The 17,168-nt window shown below is 45.8% G+C and overlaps 1 protein-coding gene across 15 annotated transcripts in view; it reads left to right on the top strand.

Moving 5' to 3' along the window:
- Positions 1-256: 256 nt before the first annotated feature.
- Positions 257-17,168, top strand: part of PTPRK (protein tyrosine phosphatase receptor type K) — a 1,135,739-nt gene continuing 1,118,827 nt past the window's right edge. For 8 of the 15 annotated variants that reach the window (XM_085611833.1, XM_085611839.1, XM_085611837.1 and 5 more), the window contains exon 1: positions 359-587. In XM_085611833.1, coding sequence (XP_085467959.1) covers positions 506-587 — 82 coding nt within the window. In that variant the 5' untranslated portion in view covers positions 359-505. Of the gene's footprint in view, positions 588-17,168 lie in introns of all 15 variants that reach the window. The other 7 variants (XM_085611835.1, XM_085611836.1, XM_085611843.1 and 4 more) reach the window with 4 other exon arrangements.

Here is a 17,168-nt window from a genome sequence, read left to right on the forward strand (position 1 = left end):
AAAATATGAAATTACCAGAATTTCGAAGAGCCTGGTGTATTGCGGGAGCGTCGGTTGCAATGCCTTACATATATCCAGGGCAGCCCCCGTGTTGTATGTCACACTCGCCTACTGAGCTCAGGGGGGTGTCCTGGATTCGGGGGCGGTCATACGGGGTGAGGGTATCGGTTTTCACTTCTACCTTTCCGCCTCGGGTCCCGTCTCTCGTCTCGATTGCGATCCGCGTCCAGCAGGGGGCGCTGCGGGCGGGGGCTCCACTGTCTGACGTCAGCCCCGCTCCCACCGCCGCTCCTGAAAGTGGCGAACTCTGGAGGAGCCGTGAAGCCTTCTCCGCAGAGCATGGAGCGCGGGCGCCCGCCAGCCAGCACCGGCAGCAGCGCCTCCGTCGCCCGGGGAGGCAGATAACGCGCGGGCCCGGCCGGCGTCGCGGAATACGCCGCCAAGCGGGATCGGTTCACTGGACTGGGAGCGTTGGGGAAACTTGGGGAAAGTTGCTGGCCGAGTCATGGACGCCCCAGCCGGACTGTGGCTGCTGCTGGTCTCGCTGCTTGGAGGGCCGGCGCGGGCACAACCCCCCTCCGCCACAGGTAAGAGATCACGCGCGCCCCATACTATGCGGTCGGAGAGCCCCCAGCCAGCGCTCGGAACTCCATGGAAGGGGGTGGGGGAGGTGGAGCGCCACTAGAGCTCACCTTCAGCGCTGGCGGGCGGAGGACTTTGGGGGGGGGGGGGGCACCAGTGAGTAGTTTGGGTGGGGGCTGAGCACGGGTGTTTTCAGGTGTGTGTCCAGTAAAGCCCTTGGAGTGAGGCCGACCCGTCGGACTTCAGGTGTGCGTGGGTTCATGTTGATCGAAGTAGGCAGAGCCTGCAACTTCCGCCATGTTTCGTGCTTTTGTTTTGGAGAAAGGGCTCTTGGTCATCCTAGTAGTGATTTATTTAATAGCTGTTGTGGAGAGGGAGCACCTTCCTGCTGAACTCCTACTGGGGGAGGGGTGCGACTTGGAGCTTGCTTGTTAAATTCCAAGTTGAACCCGGCGCTGTGCCTTTTATTGAAAACACACCACATGCTTGGGCTTAAATAGCAGCTCAGCTCCCAACCGCCACTACAAAGGGACTTTATTTATTTTATTCCAACTAAGTTAACAAGGAGAACGAGCGTACATTACTGTGGCGGATAGAGATGGAGTGTTACATCTTCCTGTTTTATGCATAGGTCAGTGAAAAACAAACAAATAAAACGGGCAAAGACAGTTGCTTGATTTAGAGGAGTTGCAGATCTCAACAAAAGTCGATCATGTTTGTATTGTAGCTAAATCCCCCTATAGAGATCCGTTTTAAAGGCCTCCAATTTACAATTCAATAATCGTAGCAGGGAAAATGGTGAGTGTATGTCCCTTACTAAGGTCCATTTTAAGGGCTTCTAGTTTACAGTTGGGCATCCAAAGTATTAGAAATTGTACTTCGGCCAAGATCACTCAGTGTACCTGTCTAATGGGATAACACAGACATGAGCGCTCCAGCTTAGGGTGTACTTTTATTTAACCACCCTTTTAAGGTACATTTTAAGTGCTTCCAATTTACAGTTAGCCAGCGGAAGCACGAGCAATTGTACTTTTACCAGTATCTCACAGTCTGTCTAGTGCATGACTTTTGATTTGATTGTTCCCACGTTGCACCCTCCGTTGTGTTGTTTTATGGATATACTTGGTCCCTCCGGAAATTAAATCCTTCCTTGTGCACACGGGATTAAGTCTCCAAGTGAATACCTTTGGCTGGGGGGTTGTGTTCATCCTTTCGGATCGGACTCCTTCCCAGGAGTCCTCTTAATGGAAACCGCCGTGTTTAGTAAGGGAACGTGTGCTATCGATCTCATGCGCCGCCTGTCCTATATTGAACGACCAGCATTGGGAAAAAAAAATACGCGGCTCTAATTGAAAGTTTGAATCGGAGCAAGTGCCGTCCTTAAGCGCCTCGTATTCTCGAGCGTTCAGCTATTGCTGCCACAGTGGACGATGATGGAAGGCATGTAAATAGGGGGCGGGGGGCCGGCTACCCAGCCTTTGTCCCTTTCGACATTTATTGTTGGTGACTTTGCAATTAGTGAGGGGTATATATGTTTGGTCTGTGGGTGACTTTTATTCTTCTTTCAGGGTTTAAATACGGATGCTGTCTTAGTGTAGTGCAAGATGAGGCGTTCTGTGACTGCCCGGTGCTTTATGCCCGTTCATTCCTCCATACGGTGATCGCTGTGTTTGTGCCCACTGCCAGCTAGAAGCGGACTGACTGCAGACTGTTGTGAAGGCTTTAGTTGCATTAACCGTCCTTTAGCCTGGTAGCTTTGTTTTGCGTTTAAGTAAATGTACGGCACATGGTTGTGTGATTTAGTTTGACGTTTCTAACCAATACATTCCTTAGGAACATGTGCCAGAGCAACTTAAGCTGGTAAATCAGTGGGCTGTGTGCCTGCCTGTTCTGTGCTACAGAACACAGGTTAGCTGTTGTTGGATTCCTTATCTCTGCACGTTAACATTTCTTTAAACAGAGTTAATTGTAGTGGCTTATTTTGATCACATCGCCTTATTCGCTACATCTTCAGCGACCTTTTATGTAATCTCTTTAGAGGTATTGTGGCTTTCAGGGTGGGTTCAAACTGGGGTCATTGTATATACACGGGCATCTATGCCCCTGGTACAAAGGGTGGGCTTGTTCTGTCTGCAGAAGATGTTTGTGCTGAGAAAGATGAGAGCTTGGTCAGCGGTGTAGCTGTCATTATAACAGAGATGCAGTGGCACGAGGGTGTGAGCCCCCTTGCATCTCAGTTTTGGCTATTTCTTACTACTCAGCATATGGATGGAGGTGGGTGGTGGCATCCTGCCTAGTTACATTAGTGCCCAAGGCACTCTTGCTGCTGGTGAGCGTGGTGCTGGTGAATGTATTGTAATTGTGTATATATATAGCGCTTACTAACCATGATGAGGCGTCAAAGTGCTTTTCGGTGAGTAGCACAGTACTCCGGAACCCAAAAAGGATTGATGGTGGATTAGTATAGTGAAATTTGAGTGGTGGGCATCTGAGTCTGCTAGTTGGCTTGAAAAGTAAAATGAGGGAATAGAAGAGGGAGGAGTCCAGAAAGTATTTATTGGGAGATCATAGTAGTAAGATGAGGTTTGGGGTGAGTATACAGGAGATAGAGAAGGGAAGAATCTCTAGAAATAGCTTAGGGAGATCATAGTAGTAAAATGAGGTTTGGGATGAGCCAGAGAGTGGAGGTAGAGGTTATATTAAGAGAGGTATAGGGTAGTGCATTGGATCAAAATGGCTAAACAGTCGCAAAGACAATATCTCTTGCATTGGCGAGTCCTATTGGCTTTGACAATAATTGTTTTAATTTAACTTTATAGTCCGCTTGTATTGTGGCAAGAGCATCTGCCATTTTTACTTCGCTGTCAAATGTGTCCATTTTAGCGGTGCTGTATTGGAAGTGTGCTCTCTAGTCATTGCCAGTTGGGATGTCATCCACCCACGCCCTATTTTAGACTGGCAGCAGAGAGAAGATTGCTAAAGACCAGCCTGTCTGCATCCCTCTATGCCCAGACCATGTCCAGTGCTGGGGACTCTGCCCAGTTTTTAGTAGGTAGGTTGGGTGATTACCATCATGTATGGGTCCCCTTAATTTGGCTAATGGTAACACTAGTTATTTGCTGTGTCTAGAAATGGCAGAAGAGTGGAGTGAATTGCCGTAGGAAAATGTGTTCCTGTTTAATCTTGCAAATGCAGTGGCTGAAATGTTGACATAACATAAGATGCTCTTGGCCCTCTCCCAACCAAGCTTGTTTCGGTTCCCCCCCAAAAACAATACATTGCAAAAGGCCACGTGTGCGTCCCAGGGCGCCTCTGAGATGGAACACACTTCAGGTGACCACATCTACATCAGATTTTAGTCACAACCTATCTGTTCTGAATTGTCTGTTCATCCTCTCGTACGGACCAGAGAGCGCCATGAAGCTCTCCAAGTTAGGAATGGTCCGCTTAGAGGAGGAGCACGTGGCAGCAGAAAAACTCGCTTTTGTAATACTTTACTTGAGTATAATGTTGGAGAGTGTGTGCGTGCTTCTCGTTTTGAGTGGGGGGTTTATCTTCGCTTGGTTACCTGACGTTCATTTTTTAAACTTTAAGAATCCAAATCCGGTAGGTGCTGTGCTTTTTGTTTCGTTTTCCTGCACTTAGGTTTTAACTACCAGCCATGCTTAGTCAGACCTTTTGTGAACTACTACTCCGATATCCGCCGGGTATGTTATGGAGCAGCACATTTTGTACATCCTGATTACGCTATTTTATTATTTTGGCACACTAGAATATTTTCTTGTCCAGAGTTTCAACTCTTGAGTACCAGGTAAACAGGTGACTGCAGGAATCCACAACTATGAGATAACCAGTTAACCTTTGCAAAGTTTGGCTTACAACCGTGTGGTTAACGCTCAAATCTAGTAATAAGCAACAGAACGGTAACCAGTAATCCTTTAGAAAAAGCCTTTCACTGAGCGGCAACACGGGCTGCTACGTTTTAGCAACTTTTGGTCCGTTTTAACTAGAAACAGTTTTCTTAATCTGCAGATTAGGCAGAAAAAGGCTGGCTATGTCACAAATGCGACAAAACCATAATTATGCGGAAAAACCACGCCCGCAAAAATGGCCCAATTCCAGCCGGCTTGGTTATAGGTTTGTGGCTGGTCTGGTCGGTCATGAATTTCTTCCCTTGTTTGTAGTTACTGGTACTTTTCTGTTCTGCCCATATACGACAGGTTATCTTATTCAGTATATATAGATGTGGTATGTTGGAGGCAGACGATGGCCTGGTCATGCGTCGACCACTGTGGCTTCTTGGTATCAAAACGTAACGTCTGGGAGAGAGGGGGATGGAGCAGCCAGACGAACTAGTTGAAATAATTGTTTTCTTTGTGATCCTTAAATGAGGGCAATTGGCGAAACTGTAATCTGGGTGCATTTTTTTTGTGCGGCACCATTTCTCACTTTCCTCTATTAGATCATTTTCTTTCTCTCAGTTTCCCTGGCATGGTAAAAATGCAGGGTTCCAAAGTTGATGGGACATAGCAGGGTTGCGGGTGAATTGCCCAATCGGCTGTTGTACCTCATCGATAACCGCGAGGCACCAAACCTGCTTTCTATTAGTTTCGATTCACTGAAAAGCTCCACTGTCTGGCTTACAGAATTTGTATCCAGGCTAAAGATAATGGTTCCTCTCCAAAGACGCCGACTCAAGCCTGCCTTAGACTGTGCAGCAGGGATGTGCACTTTCAAAGGCTGTGAGTTAAGTGGCACACGAGCACCTATGCTGGTAGTTGTGAGACACATTTCAGAATAACGCTGCCTATTGAAGAAAGCACGAATGCAGTTATTGCACCTGTCTCGCCATTTGAAAATTCTGATGGACTTGACTACAATTGCTCCATATTGCGTACCAGACTCTTGTGACTCTAGTACGTTGCAACTACAGTGTTGTACGCCTTTGACATCCCGTTAATTTAATTTCACATAAGATTTGAAGTGTCCAGTGCGGGCGTAACTTATGTCAAATATTGAAATGCAACCGTAGAACTCCAAGTGCGTCACTCTTTCTTTTTCTGCTTCCGGTGCCAAATCATTGAATTACCCAACGGATCAGCAGCTTCACGTGGCCCCCTCCCAGCTGCATGGGAGTAGGAATTACTGCATAGAGCGGCAGCTTTACACACCTGCACAATGTCCAGTGCCATCAAAATTCCCACAAGGCACCTTGAGTATCCTGTTAAGAATGTTATGTGTCTTTGTAAAGCACACGATCACCCGCAAAGGTGTCCTAGGGCTGAGCAGGTGTGTGTGCCTAGCAACGATTATGGTAGACTGGTTAATTGAAAAGCCTGGTCTTCACCTTCTTGCGGATTTCAAGAATAGTGGAGGCTCTGATTTGGACTGGGAGGTCGTTCCACACTTTAGGAGCGATGTAAGAGAACGGCTGTCCTCTTGATCAGGTCTGTGTATGCATGGGATGTTTGAGAGTAGGAGTCCTGCAGAGCGGACGTGTCTAGGTGGTTGGTGGAAGGAGATGTAACGGTTCAGGTAGAGGGGGCCTGAGTTGTGTAGTGCCTTGAATGTGTGTGACGGGTTTAAATGAGTGTGTTTGTGTATAGGGAGCCAGTGTCGTACCCTGAGGTGTGGTGTTTGTTCTGGGAGGTTGAGGATGAATCTGCCTACCATGTTCTGGGTGACTTGTAGTCTTCTAGTTAGTGGTTTGGTGATCTAGCATATAGAGTATTCCCACTGTCCAACTTGCTGGTGACTAGGGCGTGAGTAACCAGTTTTCTAGTGTTGCTTGAGAGCCATTTGAAGATCTTCCTAAGCCTCTTCAGGGTGTGGAAGCAGGATGCAGTGACAACGTTGACTTGTGCAAAGATGTCCGGTTTGCCTTTGATTATCCCGAGGTTCCTGGTGTGCGTTCTGAATGTGGTTCCAGGTCAGAGTTCGGCCGGCTAATGAGTTCCATGATAAGGTGTAGTAAATGTGTAAGAGGTACTAGGTGAATAGAGAGGCTGTCTGTTGCAGTACCCTCCCTGAGGTGAGCAACCTGTAGCATTATTTTGGAAGAGCTTTTCAGAATCCCTCAGACCACTGCACTTGAAACATGAAAAACCTCCAGTCACATATTTTCAATGTTGATACAGGTTTTAGTTGAACATTTATTATAGTGATAACCTGTGAGAGCGAGTCCAGAGGGCAGAGGTGGGACTGAGGCTTGAGGGCATGAAGTGGAGCATTGCAGGAGGGAAACAGCAAGGAGACACCGGCCACTTATTGACACAAACCACGTGCCACTCACCTGTGTGCTCCTGTCAGAGCTCCAAGTTTCAGGCTCCCGCTAGTATGCCAGGACAACCCAGGATCTGTTGCCAGTTGAAGAAGCTGCCATTGGAAGCCAGCCTTCGCCTAGGAGCTCCACACCACTGCCGCTAGGCCAAGTGATGGGCCAGATTGGTGGTGCTGAGCCAGGCATCTTAGAAGCTGCAGCATCAGTTAGAAGATCAAGCAGGCTGATCAGTGTGTGGGGAGTAATTAGGTGCGTGGAAGTGTCCGGCTTTTAGCTGATGAGGCTTGCATGGGGTAGGCCTTTCAGTTTCCCACCAAGTGTCTGGGTTCCATGCGGTTCGTCTCCTCATCACCACTCCTTACCTCCTTACCTCATTTCCTCGCCTTCTCATCTCAGGGTATCCTTGATGACCATGCCTCCTGCCACTTACCATTGCTTTGTTGCCCCCTATTGCCATCATCATCGATGCTGTGTACCACTGCAGCAGATACGTTTAGCGGGGCATCTAGTGGTGGAAGTCGCTTTCTATCTGCTTCCTCCTTCTTTGCTCCGTCAGTTCTTGCTTGACTACTGCCTGTTTGTCTACTATTTACAGCTGCCTACAGCGCCTGCTGTTCATTGTTTGGCCTATTATTCTTCCAGGGGGGGATGGGGGAGGTCATGATTAACCTACCACTAAGCTACAACCATTCCACCAGCAAGCAAAGGTTGGTCGCACACTGCTCGTCACACCAGCAAGTTGCCCCAAAGGACTGTGGTAGATGTAGTGGCGACGGCGGGTACGCCTATGCCACGATGTATAAAGAACAGTATGTGTTGCGTTAGCCATCCCTGGACACGTGTTTCGAGGTAGTTGCCTCTCGTCAGCAGGGAGCAGGTCAGTGTAAAGGGGTGCCGCGTGGACTGCCAAAATGTAATTAAAACAGGTCAAGTACCTCTCATGGCGCGCAGGTGCAGATCCAAGGCTCGTCAGCCCGTTGGCTCAAGGGAGCCGTAATGAATTAAGCAAAGGTTGGTCGCACACTGCTCGTCACACCAGCAAGTTGCCCCAAAGGACTGTGGTAGATGTAGTGGCGACGGCGGGTACGCCTATGCCACGATGTATAAAGAACAGTATGTGTTGCGTTAGCCATCCCTGGACACATGTTTCGAGGTAGTTGCCTCTCGTCAGCAGGGAGCAGGTCAGTGTAAAGGGGTGCCGCGTGGACTGCCAAAATGTAATTAAAACAGGTCAAGTACCTCTCATGGCGCGCAGGTGCAGATCCAAGGCTCGTCAGCCCGTTGGCTCAAGGGAGCCGTAATGAATTAAGCAAAGGTTGGTCGCACACTGCTCGTCACACCAGCAAGTTGCCCCAAAGGACTGTGGTAGATGTAGTGGCGACGGCGGGTACGCCTATGCCACGATGTATAAAGAACAGTATGTGTTGCGTTAGCCATCCCTGGACACGTGTTTCGAGGTAGTTGCCTCTCGTCAGCAGCAAGCCACCAAGTAAATCCCAAAGCAAGCATCCTATTCCATCAGTGCCAGCGCAGCTCTGTGCAAGTCACAAAGCATCAGCTTGATGTATACAAATATTGATGAGTGGCAACAAGTTAACACACCTATTTAAGAACTACAGTCTATCGCTGCTGGGAAGATGTGTGCAAACGATTCACAACCCAGTGTCTTTTTATTATATAAAAATAACTGAGTCCTTGCGCGAAAATCAAACCAACACAACTGACATTAAATATTTTACAAGGAAAATAATGAGATCGGGGAAAGTTAGAGGGTCTCCCAAAAAAATCCAGTTACAGGAAGTGGAAAACATAAAGTCCCCCTCTATGCTTAAAGATACAAAAACAAAAGTGGCCCAGGAAACCCAATTCCTTACAGTTAAGAAGTCACGTTGTAGGTCTGGGTAGAAACACCACCATTTTACATGGTTACATTTTTAAGTTGCCTTCTTTCTTAAAACTTGATGACATTTAACACACACATGCATGCATGCCGGTGCAGGATAATCTCTGAAAACAGCATTGTTTGCATTTCCACTTTATAGGCATATTATCACAATACCATGAACATTCTGTAATAGGGCTAAGTTCGCTGCGCAACTTGTTGGTGTTTGTTATTGTCTGTTCCGCGACAGAGCTATCACAATATGATAAACAATATCGGCCTGGCTGGGAATTTAGCATTACAACATGGGTGATGCTTATTATATAAACTGCATCACTTCCTTTTTAGTTAGAAGAGCATTTCACTGGCACCGAGAGGTGGCCACATGCAGGAATACCAGCCCATCTGATTCCTTTATACCTCATGAGGTATGTAGCCCAGCTCTACACAAAGACTGGCTTCCCGATGACACGTACCCACCGGTAACGGGGGAGTTATATTACCCTACAGGGATTTGGCAGATTCCTCCACCCTAGGCATGCTAGGATAGGTAGCGCTAGATAGTAGTAGAATGTATTACTGTACTTATATGCACACATATATTCTATAACAGCAAAATGGAAGAACTGTTTATCTTTTTCACTATTCTTGTTATGCTAATAACCCAATTATGTTTCCTTCTATTGATTATTGCAGCACATGTTTTACTCAAGAATCGCAATGCTTCAATAAATATTGAAACTGCATGTTGTGTATTATTTCTGTATCTCTTTGGTATGCATGAGTAACCAAACAAAAAGCTTCTAGAACTGTTAACATGCTTTCGTTGGGGAGTCAGGGTTGTCATGTTCTGAGGGTGCATAATCCTCCTGTTACAGTTACTGGTTAGGGGTACAGATGGTGCACTGTGAGCTAGCAGGACTAAGGCCCGCATATCCTGTTGGTGTTAGTAGAATCAGTTTTGAACAGTTCTGATGATTGTTGTCCATCAAAAGCACAGTTTAACTTGGTAAAGCATACACTGTATGACATTACCTCCTCCTCCTTACTCGGATTTTCGGAAAAAACCCACCAAAATGCTTTAAAATGCTCCTTCCTTAAACACCCTGCTGCTGTCATTTGCTGAGAAAATTACAAGTGGCAAGCCTTCCTGTCCCAATCAGTCCAAGCAAAGCAAGTCTGAGACACCTGTACATAGTGTCCAGTTACCACACCAACATCGGTTTTAACCTGACCACTCACGCCGACCCAACCCTAATCTCCGTAGCTTGAGTCACACTCCCATTATCAAACTGCCTTCAGCTGAGCAAATAGTTAAACCAAATCTTAATGATCTTCTGATCACCCAGGCATGTTCTGAGCAAGTTCTAAGCGGGATCCCACCGAATATAGAAATGCTGAAGCAGTATTGGATGAATCTAACTCCACTTACAATCTCAGGTATAACAGCTAAAATCCTAGGGTCGAAAAATGGAAGTGACGCTGCAGAGTACCTTTCCTGTCCTTCAAGAGAGCCCCCGGAGGATCAGAAATAGGAAACTAAATCGAAGCTCAGACCTGCTCATGCAAAAACATTGGATGATCACCCAATAAAAGTACTAGGATTTGACTCCGTATGTACTTTCACAGACATGTGATATCCTGTTAAAAAACATTTCAGTCTTCTGTAGACACTCGAAACTATCAGTCTAAGAAAATGGATATCTAACTTGATCTCTTGCACACACTAGTAGCGTTAGCCTCTGGCATAGGGACAAAGCTCGGCGATCTTAAACAACCAAATAACTAATGCACAGTCGGAGCGCGCTGCAAAAGAGCTAGCATGTCAACTACTAAATGACAAACTTGCCCTCCTCTCTAGATACCTTAACTAGTCCTAAATTATTCTAAACACCCTGAGAGAGACGTTCGTCATCACGAAATTTGAGGGCGTGTGGCAGGTCGCAACCCAGCAAATTACTGCCTCATAGCACTACTTGATAATGAAGCAAGGTACTTCACCTCACTCATACTCGAAGAAATAATAATCCGGGCTGCTGATCAAAGCAAAATTCTTCTAAAACAGACTGTCTTCCCTCGTGGTACTGGGACCATCACTAATATTATGGCACTGGCCGTAGTCTTAGGTTAAATGCTAATTAAGCACAAGCAGTTATAACTGTTTGATCGACCTCAATGCAGCATTTTACTGTGTACCGTGTAACCTTCCCTTGTCCATGCTATCTGAAGAGTAACGCAAACGCTGCTGCAAGCTATAAGACTTCCTCATACAGGCACCTGGTTGAGAATCCAGATAGGTGATGGTACTCGACTCTGAAAGGATTACAACACACCAAGGTCTAAACAAGGATGTGCGCTGTCACCCATGTTATTCAGTATTTTACTGGTCGACATGATGACTGCTTTGGACTCAGTTAATTCACATCCACCAAAGCTTGGAGATTTCACCTTTCAAACCTACTATATGCTGATGACGTAATCCTTTTAGGTCAAACTAAAATCGGCTTCCAATGATGCAATAAATCAATATTCCATCACCAGTGGGATGCGTATCAACCGGAAAAAAATCTAAAGTCGTGTTGGTCAGTAACCGCTTCAGGGGGGAACCGTAAATGGCACCGGCAAGGCCTACGCCAGAACACTTGACGAGTATAAATACCTAGGGGTTCTTTTACACACAAAAGGTTACTTCTAGTCTCAAAAGTCACAAACCATACGGAAAGGGAATGCGTTGATGCAGGATTTTTGCACCTTGTACAGTATTTTAAAATGTCTTTGCCTTGCTCCCTTTTAAGGTCTAGACCTTTTGTTTATATACATTGGGCTTACAGCCCACCCATAGTTTACCATTAGTTAATTTCAGCATTGCTCTCATTTCCTCTGTTGCTTTTTGTCATGACATGCCGGGGTCATGTGCTCTACTTATGTTTGGAAGTCCCCTAGAGTATGGACCAAGTACTTGTGTCCATCCACTGCTCCCGTTTTTTGAATATCCTATCTGTCTCTGTCTATATCTCTGTCTATCTATCGAGTGCTTGTGTTTCCAAGCCATCTCCTTTATATATCTGTCAATGTTGCTGCTTTTATCGCTCCCCCCCCTCCTGCCTCCATCCGTGTTGCTGCTTTTCCCTCCTGCGTCTGTCCCTTTCTTCTCTGCTCCAACCCGCCTAGAAGTTATGAGCTCAATGCATAAACCACATCAAAATAATAATTATTTTATAGTTGCCCCAAGTACCCCAACCAAAGGTCAATCTTATGTGAGTTAGGACTGCATTGCAAATTCATGTAAATTATCAGAGCTTTTCATTTGAGAATGTGTTCATCAAAACTTGTTGGTAATGTTACTAATAAACAATGTAATTTATGAATTAACTTTATTTTTTTATTGTTATTTTTTTAAATATTTTTACCTTATGAATTAACTTTGGATTGCTTTTTATGAAACTCGTCCTACGACCTGACCATTGTTGTGCGTTCTGAGCCTAGTTAACCGTTGGTTCTCTAGTTCATAGCAATATTTCCATGGGCACAGGCAGGTCCGTTTTCAGAGCAGCGCACACTCCTAATTTAAAAGTGATTAATTTGTTCACACGCAGATTCTGGAGTGCCCTGTATCACAATTCTAGTTTTCACGAGTAAGCTGTTGCCATTTACTGTCGTGGGCGTCGTGTGTCAATTTTATAACCCGTTTGTCCACTTCGTTACCTGGTCATCTGAGAACAAGAGGACCCAGACTCGATTGTGTGTGTTTTGAGGATATTGTTTCTGGAAAATGCTCCCCGACAGTGAGGTTTTAACTCTCCCGCAAGGTTGCCGATTATGATGTGGGTTGAGATCTTCTTGATCTCACGACTGACTGACTGCCCATGGGTGTTGATTTCAAGTTGCACTGAAATTCGAGAGCATTGGGGCGTATTACTGCTGTCTTGGTTTTGAAGGAAGTTACTATTCGTGCTGTGTTTTGCTGATTTCTGCACCAATAGTATTTGTTTCATTTTATTTTTTGTAGTTTGACTCACGTATGTTGTTGAGATTGATTGTTAGGTGTAGTTATCATTTTGATCAGCCTGCAAAATGTTACCTGATTTATTTTTTAAATATACTATGCACACGTTCGCGTGTTTTGTTGTATTTTTTGTACCAGCTGAACTAGTTTAACGTGTTTGCTCTTAACTCAATGTAAGCAAAACAAAAAGCGAGTTTATTTGACAAAAGGTTCAACATAATGTTGATTTAACAAGCAGCAAGAAAATGTTTCAATGTAATCACACCTTTTAAACAACTGGTAAACACTTGATTTGAGTGCATTTGACATCCTTAAGAAGTTTATTAGTTCTCCAATAGTTTTTCATTCAGTTTTATGTCAACAGGCCCATTTCTGAAGTGGACATCGTTTGGAACTTTACATTAATCACTGCTTTGTTACTTTTTGGTTTATTGGCTATCTCAGTAACATATGATAGATGTGTTATTGGAAAAACGTACCCTTTTGAGCTTAAATTGTTCTATAGAGGCAAAATTGCAAATAAGCCCACATCCAGAATCTTCACATTTATAGAGAAGTGGTAAAGATGTTTGCGATGGTGTTCTGAACAAGACGGTGTTCTGAACAAGACTTATTGCAATCCTGTGGTAGGACTAGTCCACAGTGACTTAAAGACCTGAACTACGTGATTATGTTGTAGAGGACCTCAGATACACAATAAAACAATGTACCAAGGGCCATCGAGAGAGAGCTGTTAGAGTATTAGAATAGCTCTTCATATGTGGTTAGTAAGGCGTAAGATTCAGGTACAGTCCGATGATCCTCTCTCACCTGTGTTCTCTGAAATCTAGATCACAGCTGCTTGCTGGGCTTCAGTTCAGTGACCGAGAAGGCCAAGCAAAGGCCTAGAGTGTGAGAAGCAGCCTTGGAGAGCAATGGTTGTGGATAAGAAATTTCTTTGGAGAAGTAGCAAGAAAGAAAGGGTATATATACTACTTGGTCTTCTTTCATGGCACCAGGCAGGTTTTCTGCTGATCAGCGTGCAAGTGTAAAGTTGGGTGGTATTTGGCAAGGTCAGCACCTTAGACATCAGATACTGCTCTTGTTTTTAAGATTTGGGTCGCTGGCCTTGTTGTCTATAGTTATTTGAAATGGGTGGTGGAAACAGGTGACCTCTGTTGCATGTTTAGAATAAGTTGTCCACCACTACTGGGAATACCAAGAGAACTGTCATTTGTTTTGAGCTCTGCACTCTACCCTATTGTACCAAATAGTTTACCTGCAAATGGTGTTACAGATCGTGGTGGGTTGTTCCCTTTCTTGGTGAGGGTTTTTTGCAGGGATTCTCAATCTTTTCATTGATATGAGCCCGCTGGTCTTTGGTAACTGAGTTGTAAATTTTTAAAAGTATTTTTAAAAAAAATATTAATTATTCTGTTTGGTCACTCGCAGCTCCTTTTCCTTTGGCCCATGTGTGCTCTCCCGGCAGTGTTCTTGTTTTCAGTCCGTTCACCCCATCCCTCACACACGTTTCGGCATCTACCGCAAAGGTTAAAGCAGCAATTAGAATCTGTAGAACATTTACCTGAGTTGTGCAGGGGTGTCTGTGATGAGTTGGCTGCATTCCCTGACGGTACTCTAACTCTGGTTTTAAAATGTGCGCACTCTAGACCATTTGTTTTAACCTTTAATTGCAATTTCAAAATGGTTGAAATTCTCCATGTTTCAATCTTCACTTTTTTACAGATATATCTAGCAACCAAATTTCGATTTCGATGCTGCATCATAGCCAGAGATTCGTCTTAGAATAGAGGGACCAACTGAATACAGCATTAACCAGTTCAGCCTTCTGTTGAGCCCACAGGTCGCACCGAAAATTAGGTTTGACAACCTTGGTTTAGTACAGGAATGTCCAACATAGGTTCAGGAGGGCCAGATATTCTAGCTAATTACTCATTTTGTGTGTTAAATGTATTTTGTGTATATTCTGAAAACTCTGGTTAGATGCAGCCATTTAAGAAATATATTGGGCTTAGAGGATGACTCTCCGTGACTGCTTTGACCATCCTCTTCCATAAAGGTTACGTTCATTCCATGTACATCTCAATGGCTGATAGTTTAACCTGTTGCCTTTCATTGTTTTAGAAATATCCGCCGTTACTGGATCGCAGCATATGTGAAAGGAGCAGCAGGAACCTTGATGTTACTGGGAGCAATGGGAAATGGGTGTTGGGGGCGTGGGGCAGAGGGTGGGTAAGAAATCCCTTGAGCACCTGGGATCCCCCTTTCGTTGCCCTCCTGACTGAAAGGTTTATTAGAGGGCCGCCATCTGATAGTGATTTGGGCTTTGCTTTGGATCTCACTTTGTTGCCTGGGTGGGTGATTTGTTGTCTCTGCCACGTTTCCTTCTTACGGCAATTGGGAGGACCTTCCCGGTCCTCATGAGTAGGACTGATACCTGGTCCCTGATGTGATGACTTATCCTTGCAACTAGCACAGCCTCTCCCCTGGCCGTCAGCAGGTCCTACAGTACGGGAGAGGGAAGCACGAGCACGGCAAGTGGTATGTGAGGCTGTGGGGCAGCCTATGGTGCTCCTGCCACTCTTGTTTCTCACCAGTAGCAGGCTTAAGTGTGAGAGAACCTGCTGAAGTTTGTACGTTTTATCTGCAGGTCAAGTCACATGGTTGCTGGTTTCTGTGTTCCAGTGTTCAGCGCGGCCACACCCCATCTGTAGACACTCCAGGACTCTGGGCTTCCTTGTGTAGGTACATTTCACAAAGGAGGGGGCATAAGCACTGTGTTCGCTTATGTTGGCCCCTCTGGCCTGCTGTTTCCCTCAGGTTGCTGGCTGTAGGCAGGTGTCGGGGAGAACAGTGAGAAACAGTAAGTCAGATGAGACTCCTTCTCCTGGTGTTGTGGTAGTGAGACGGTATCTGTAAAGTCTCACAGCTGTGTCCCAGGTTAGCCGTTTCTACTTGTTTTTTTTTCTATTGACTCCTTTGGGTGTCTTCAGGTAGTTTTTAAATGTAGAGTTGAGTTATAATACAGGTTTGCAAGCCTCACCCAACTAATTGGGCCGCTTCTACAAGCCATGCCAGGGCCAAGGTTGCTCTGGCTTCCCCCTGCTTCAACCCTCTCCTCACCTGAGGTCACTAGCAGTGAGGCCTGTGATGCACATACTGGGTGTGGATAACTGGCTTATTATCAGACTTTTAAGCTCACCGACTCAGCAGGGCCAAAGCACCCGCCGTGTAGCACACTGCGCAGGTGCAGAAGCCTTGCAGCAGGTTCGGGCCACACGCCCTAATGCTTGCCTGAGACAGATCATGGTCCGCTGGCAGCTATCGCAGCAATGACAGCAAGCAGTGGGCAGCAACGGCGTGGTTAATGGTGGTGGCACTGGTGCGAGCGGCAGTGGCGGCAGCTTCAGCTTCATGGCCTCGCTGACCGTAGAAGCCGAATCCTCATAGCTCGCAACTTTGCCCTCATGTCACGTCCCTGACAGCTGTTTGGACCCCAGCCTAACCAGCAAAGACAGTTTTGGAAGAAAGGTTGGTGGTTGGTATTTGCACTCCTATGTTCCCTGGCTGTTGGTGGTGTTAGTCATTGGTTGTGTTTCTGATTTGAGGTAGGAGGGGGTCACTACTTCATAAGATACAAGGGAATTAGTTGGCCCGACCTTGTACCTGCTCATAAATCCTTTGGATTAGTTTTTACTTCGTTTTGTGAGTGGTTGGTGGCATGCCCGAAGGTGGATGCCTGCTGTTGTTGCTAGCAGAGCAACGCATCAATTGCTCCCAATACAAGCATTCCTATTTGGTTACCCGGAATCGGGAAGGGGCTGTGATAAAGCAGGACACTGGTTGGCAGTTTGTGCTCTTCATATATTGGCGCCAAGTTGCTCTATTCCCACTCTTTTGGCTCTGCCCATAATTTCGCCCCCTTTCTGTTAATAGTACCGAGTGTGCAAAGGTAATGATGGAAACCACGTGGAGCATATTTTTCCAGAGCCGGAAGTTCCGTTCTGAGAACATTTTGTGTAGAAAGGGGCTTAACCAGATAATATCGCTGAGCAAGTTCTCATGCCTTTGATATTGATAGAGAACCAATATTGATCGGTCTGATTTCTAGTTTGGTCCGGTTAAGTGATGCCTATCCTTTAATTCTCAAATTAATGCTCACCCACGCCTAAAATGTGAGACTTTTTTTTACTTACAGACTACCATTCTTCTGTTACCCTGAGCTCCTAAGAAGTTGTTGCTTTTCACCAAGTGAGCTATTTTAGTTTGGTAGTTTTTCATTAAAAACTGGCTGTGGTGTTACAAGCACCCTGGAGATTGGGGCGGCGGGTAGGCATGAGTAATGCTGCTTGGCAGAAGCAATAGGTTTGTCTTGCGAGGCACCTGGTTGGTACGGTGCCAAAGAGCGCCAGCGGTGA

Source organism: Triturus cristatus, chromosome 6, assembly GCF_964204655.1.
Source record: "Triturus cristatus chromosome 6, aTriCri1.1, whole genome shotgun sequence".
Lineage (NCBI taxonomy): Eukaryota > Metazoa > Chordata > Amphibia > Caudata > Salamandridae > Triturus > Triturus cristatus.